Source organism: Coturnix japonica, unplaced genomic scaffold, assembly GCF_001577835.2.
Source record: "Coturnix japonica isolate 7356 unplaced genomic scaffold, Coturnix japonica 2.1 chrUnrandom758, whole genome shotgun sequence".
NCBI lineage: Eukaryota > Metazoa > Chordata > Aves > Galliformes > Phasianidae > Coturnix > Coturnix japonica.
In genome coordinates, this window is record NW_015440118.1 from 1 (window position 1) to 7,235 (window position 7,235).

Below are 7,235 nucleotides of genomic sequence, written 5' to 3' on the forward strand. Positions count from 1 at the left end.
ACCCCATAACCACCTTCCATAGCCACCCCATGAGCCACCCCATAACCTTACCCCATAACCGCCCATATGCCATCCCATAGCCACGGCCAATAGCCACCTCGTTGGCCATAACCTACCTCCAGAACCACCCAGACCACCCCATAGCCCACCCCATAGCCACCCCATAACCACCGCATAGCCACCCCATAGCCACCCATAACCACGCCCCAAACACCACCCCATACCACCCCCATAGCCACGCCCATAACCACCCCATAAGCCACCCCAATAACACCCAGAACCACCCCATAACCACCCCATAGCCACCCCATAAGCCACCCCATAACCACCCCATAAGGCCACGCCATAACCACCCCAAACCACCCCCATAGCCACCCGCCATAACCACCATAACCACCTGCCAATAACCACCCCCATAGCACCCCATAACCACCCCATAGCCCCCCATAGCCACCCCATAGCACCCCATAACCACCCCATAGCCACCCCATAGCCACCCCATAGCCACCCCAAACCCCCCATAACCACCCCCATAAACCCCCCATAACCACCCATAACCACCCCATAGCCCACCCCATAAACCCCCCATGAACCCCCCAGCAGCCCATGGTGCCCCCCCCCTAACCCCCCCAAGCACCCATGGGTGTAACCCCCCCCCATAACACCCCCACACCCATGGGTGCCCCCCCCCTGTAACGCCCCTAGAACCCTGGGTCCCCCCCCCCTTAACCCCCCCAGCACCCATGGGTGTCTACCCCCATAACCCCCCCCGCGCACCCATGGGTGAGACCCCCCCAATAACCCCCAGCACCCATGGGTGCCCTCCACCATTAACCCCCCATAAGCCCCCCCCAGCACCCATGGGTGCCCCCCATAACCCCCAGCACCCTGGTGTCCCATTACCCCCACCAAACCATGGTGCCCCCCCATTACCCCCCCCCAGCACCCATGGGTGCCGCCCCCATGGCTCCCACAGCAACCCATGGGGTGTCACCCCCTTACCCTGGCAGCACCCTGGGTGTCCCCCCCCTATAACCTCCCAGCACCCATGGGTGACCCCCCTAGCTAACCCCCCCAGCACTCCATGGGTGCCCCCCATAAACCACCACCCCTATAAGAACCCCTCATGAACCCCCCCCCCATAACCCCCCCAGAACCGCATGGGTGCCCCCCCCATAACCAACCCCCCAGCACCCAGGGTGACCCCCCCCATCAACCCCCCAGCACCCATGCGGTGGCACCCCCCCCACACCCCCCCCCTCACCAGCACCCATGGGTGGCACCCCCCCATATACACCGCTCCTTCCCAGCACCCAATGGTGACCCCCGCCCATACAGACCCCCCATAAAGACCCCCATAACCCCCCCCGCAGCACCCATGGGTGTCACCCTCACATAACCCACCACCACCATGGGTGACCCGCAACTAAAGAAAAAACCCCCCCATAAGACCCCATACCACCCAGCACTCATGGGTGCCCCCCCCATAACCCCCTCCCCCCCAGCACCCATGGTGTCCCCCCCATTAGCAACCCCTTGGACCCCCCAATGAAACCCCCCCAATAACCCCCCAAGCACCCATGGTGTCACCCCCCCCCATAATCCCCCCCAGCACCCATGGGTGTCCCCCCCTTACCCCCTCCCAGCACCCATGGGTGTCACCCCATACCCCATAACCCCCCCAGCCACCCATGGGTGCCCCCCATAACCTCCCCCAAACCCCCCAGCCACCCATGGGTGCCCCCCCCCCACTAACCCCGTCTCCCCTTCTGTCCCCCCCCCCAGCTGAGCAGCAGCAGCAGCAACAACAACCAAAAGGACCCCAAGGCAGCAGGCTCAAGACCCCCACCCAAGACCCCCTAAGGACCCCCCCAAGACCCCCCGATCCGCCCCCCCATCCCCAGGACCGCCCCCCCCACCTTCATGGGCCCGGGTTTCTGAAACTGGGGGGCAACCGCTCGGACGCCCCCCCCCGGCATCACACCCGCAGCCCCCGACTGGCTGCCCCTGCCTCACATTCACGGGCCCAAAATCAGGTGAGGACCCCCCCCAATAAGGGACCCCTCCTCCGTCCCTATGGGCCCCCCCACAAGACCCCCCCACACAAGACCCCCCCCATTCCGCCTATGGGGACCCCCAGGACCCCCCACTCCCCCAAACCCCCCCCACCTCCCTATGGGAGCCCCAACCCACCCCCACTCCTATGGGAACCACCTAAGACCCGCTGGCCCAAGACCCCCCATCTCCCTAAATGGGACCCCCCTTAACCCCCACAGAAACTCTATGGGGACCCCCAGGACCCCCCCATCTCTCCCTAGGGACCCCCCAAGAACCCCCCCCCACCTTCCCTTATGAGGACCCCCCCCCCATCTCCTATGGGACCCCCACTCATCTCCCTATGCGGGACCACCCTAAGACCCGCCCCATCACTCCGCCTATGGGACCCCCCTAAGAACCCTCCCCCCCCCCCCATTCCCTATGGGACCCCCCCCCACAGTCCTATGGGGACCCCTCAGGACCCTCCCGCATTTCCCTAGGGACCCCAAGACTTCCAATCCAATGACCCCCCCACTCCTATGGGGACCCCCCCATCTCCCTATGGGACCAACCCTAAGACCCCACCCCCCAAAGCCCCCCCCAACCCCTAGGACCCCAACTTTGACCCCCCACTATGGACCCCCCCACTATGGACGCCCCAACCACAATAGACCCCCCCCACTATGCCCCCCCCACCTATGAACCCCCCCGCACTAGTGGACCCCCCCCACTAATGAACCCCCCCCACTATGAACCCCCCCACTATGCCCCCACTAATGACCCTACCCCACTGATGACCCCCCCCACTATGCCCCCCCCACTATGCAACCCCCCCCACTATGAACCCCCCCACTAGAACCCCCCCCCACTATGAACCCCCCACTATGACCGCCCCCACTATGGACCCCCCCCCACTATGACCCCCCCACTATGGACCCCCCACATGAACCCCGCCACTATCAACCCCACTCGACCCCCCCCACTATGAACCCCCCCACTAATGAACCACCACCCCCTTATGAACCCCCCCAACTATGCCCCCCCCCACTAGAACCCCCCCCCACAATAGGACGCCCCCACTATGAACCCCCCCACTAATGCCCCCCCCCACTATGAACCCCCCCCACTATGTCCCCCCGCCCACTGATGAACCCCCCCACTATGAACCCCCCCACTGATGAACCCCCCCCACTATGAACCCCCCCACATAGTGGGAACCCCCAACCGACAATAGACCCCCCTCCACTATGCCCCCCCCCCACTATGAACCCCCCCAACTATGAACCTCCCTACTAATGCCCCCCCACTATGCCCGCCCCACTATGAACCCCCCCCACTATGAACCCTCCGCCCACTATGAACCCCCCACTATCCCCCCCACTTATGAGCCGCCCCCCACTATCGCCCACCCCCACTATGAACCCCCCCCACAGGATAGACCCCTCCCACTATGACCCCCCCCACTATGAAACCCCCCCCACTATCCCCCCCTGCCCACTAATGCCCCCCACAATAAGAGCACCCCCACTGATGGCCCCCCCTCTACGAACCCCCCACTACGAACCCCCCCCCTATGAACCCCCCCCAGTTGTCGCCTATGAACCCCCCCCACTATGCCCCCACCCATGGACCCCCCCCGCTATGGACCCCCCAGCGTCCAACCACAATAGACCCTCCACTATGCCCCCACTATGAACCCCCCCCACTATGCCCCCCCCGACTATGACCCCCCCCCACTATGCCCCCCCCACCTAATGAACCTACCCCCACTATGCCCCCCCCACTATGCCCCCCCCACTATGCCCCCCCCACATGCCCCCCCACGTATGCCCCCCCCCACTTGAACCCCCCACTATGAACCTCCAATGCCCCCCCACTATGCCCCCCCCCACTATGAACCCCCCCACTATGAACCCCCCCACTATGACCCCCCACTATCCCCCCCCCACTATGACCCCCCATCTATCCCCCCCCACTATGAACCCCCCCCACAATAGACCCCCCTCCACATGTGACCCCCCCCCACTATGAACCCGCCCCCACTATCCCCCCGCCCACTAATGCCCCCCCACACAATAGACCCCCCACTTGCCCCCCACTACGAACCCCCCCACTACCGAACCCCCCCCTATGAACCCCCCCCCAACTATGAAACCCCCCACTAATGCCCCCACCCATGGACCCCCCGCGTATGGACCCCCCCCCACCAACCAATAGATCCCCTCCACTATGCCCCCCCCACTATGAACCCCCCCACTATGCCCCCCCCCACTATGAACCCGCCCCCCACTATGCCCCCCCCACTAATGAACCTACCCACCACTATGCCCCCCCACTATGCCCCCCCCACTAGCCCCCCACATCCCCCCCACTATGCCCCCCCCCCAACTATGCCCCCCCCCACTATCCCCCCCACTATGCCCCCCCACTATGCCCCCCCCACTATGCCCCCACTATGCCCCCCCCACTATGCCCCCCCCTATGCCCCCCCCCACTATCCCCCCCACTATGCCCCCCACTATGCTTCCCCCGCACTATGCCCCCCCCCACTATGCCCCCCCCACTATGCCCCCCCCACTATGCCCCCGCACTATGCCCCCCCCATCTATGCCCCCCCCGCACTATGCCCCCACTATGCCCCCCCCACTATGCCCCACCCCACTATGCCCCCCCCACTATGCCCCCCCACTATGCCCGCGCCCCACTATGCCCCTCCCATCTATGCCCCCCCCCACTATGAACCCCCCCCACTATGAACCCCCCCCTATGAACCCCCACCTTATGACCCCCACTATGGAAACCCGCCACTATGACCCCCTACTATGGACCCCTGCCCACTTGGACCCCCCCGCCAACCACAATAGACCCCCTCCACTAATGCCCCCCAGCTATGAACCCCCCCACTATGAACCCCCACAAGACCCCCCCCACTATGCCCCCACTATGAAACCCCCCCACCTATGAACCCCCCCCACTATGCCCCCCACTTATGAACCCCCCCCACTATGAACCGCCCCCCACTATGAAACCCCCCCACTATGAACCCCCCACTATGAACCCCCCCACTATGGACCGCCCCCACTATGAACCCCACTATGAACCGCCCCACTAATGAACCGCCCCCCCACTATGGACCCCCCCCCACATGCCCCCCCACTATGCCCCCCCCACTATGAAGCCCGCCCCACTATGGCCCCCCCCCCACTATGCTCCCCCCACTAATGAACCCCCCATCTCCCCCCTACTATGACCCCCCCACTATGAACCCGTCCCCACTATGACCCCCCCCCACTTGCCCCTCACTATGAAAACCCCCCCCCACTATGTACCCCCCCCCACTATAGCCCCCCCCCACTATGAACCCGCCCCCCACTAGTAACCCCCCACCTATGCCCCCCCACTATGGACCCCCCCCCACCTATGAACCCCCCCCACTAATGACCCCCCGCCACTATGAACCCCCCACTTGAACCGCCCCCCCATATGACCCCCCCCACTATGTGATCCCCCCCCAACTTTATGACCCCCCCACTATGGAACCGTGGGGCCTCCGCCCGTCACTAGTGAACCTCCTCGCGACTATGAACTCCCGCCCCGCCACTAGTGAACCACTTTTCCCCCACTTGCCCCCGCCCAACTATGGCCCGGCTATGGGGTGGCTATGGGATGGCTATGGGGTGGCTATGGGATGGCTATGGGGTGGCTATGGGGTGGCTATGGGGCGGTCCCATACCCGGCTGCGCTGCAGACGTTGCTCCTTGAGGCGCAGTTTGCGAAGGTCCTCCAGGGAGAACTCCACTATGGGGCGCTGGGGGGGCAGCCCCATATGTGACCCCATATACATGAGACCCATTGATGCCCCCATATAGGTGACCCCCATAGAGCTGACCCCCATATAGGTGCCCCCCATATGTGACCCCCATAGAGCTGACCCCCATAGAGCTATATAGAGGTGAACCCCATATAGGTGCCCCCCCATATAGATGCCCCCCATATAGGTGCCCCCCATATAGATGACCCCCATATAGGTGCCCCCCATAGAGCTACATAGAGCTGAACCCCATATAGGTGCCCCCCATATAGATGACCCCCAAATAGGTGCCCCCCATATAGATGACACCCATATAGGTGCCCCCCCCATAGGTTCCCCCCATATGTGCCCCCCATATATGTACCCCCATATAGGTGCCCCCCATATGTGACCCCATATAGTTGACCCCATAGAGCTGACCCCCATATAGATGATCCCCATATTGCTGCCCCCTCCATTGGTTTCCTCTTCCTCGGTGCCCCCCATATTAGTATCCCCCATATAGATGCCCCCCATATGTGACCCCATATAGATGAGACCCATAGATGCCCCCCATATAGGTGCCCCCCATGTAGATGCCCCCCATATAGGTGCCTCCCATAGGTGCCTCCCATATAGGTGCCACCCATATGTGCCCCCCATATGTGACCCCATATATATATGAGACCCATAGATGCCCCCATATAGGTGACCCCTATAGGTAACCCCCATAGGTGACCCCATAGGTGACCCCCATATATGTACCCCCATATAGATGCCCCCCATATGTGACCCCATATAGTTGACCCCATAGAGCTGACACCCATATAGATGCCCCCCATATGTGACCCCATATAGTTGACCCCATAGAGCTGACCCCATATAGGTGCCCCCCATATAGATGCCCCCATAGAGCTGACCCCCATAGGTGCCCCCATATAGATGCCCCCCATATAGATGCCCCCCATAGAGCTGCCCCCCATAGAGCTATATAGAGCTCATATAGACCCCATATAGATGCCCACCCCATAGGTGACCCTATAGGTGCCCCCCATAGAGCTACATAGAGCTGACCCCATACAGGTGCCCACCCCATAGGTGACCCTATAGGTGCCCCCCATAGAGCTATATAGAGCTGCCCCCCATATATGTGCCCACCCTATAGGTTACCCTATAGGTGCCCCCGATATAGGTGCCCTCCATAGAGCTGACCTCATATAGATGCCCACCCCATAGGTGACCCTATAGGTGCCCCCCATATAGTTGCCCCCCATAGAGCTGACACCCATAGGTGCCCCCCACATAGATGACCCCCATACAGGTGCCCACCCTATAGATGCCCCCCATAGAGCTGCCCCCCATAGAGCTATATAGAGCTGACCCCATACAGGTGCCCACCCCATAGGTG

General features: G+C 62.8%; 1 protein-coding gene across 3 annotated transcripts in view; it reads right to left on the reverse strand.

Annotated features, from left to right (window-relative positions):
- Positions 1–5,725: 5,725 nt before the first annotated feature.
- RBM28 (RNA binding motif protein 28) overlaps positions 5,726–7,235 on the reverse strand; it is a 19,466-nt gene continuing 17,956 nt past the window's right edge. For all 3 annotated transcript variants that reach the window (XM_015851184.2, XM_015851185.2, XM_015851186.2), the window contains exon 3: positions 5,726–5,845. In XM_015851184.2, the coding sequence (XP_015706670.1) occupies positions 5,741–5,845 (105 nt within the window). In that variant the 3' untranslated portion in view covers positions 5,726–5,740. The remainder of the gene's footprint in view (positions 5,846–7,235) is intronic.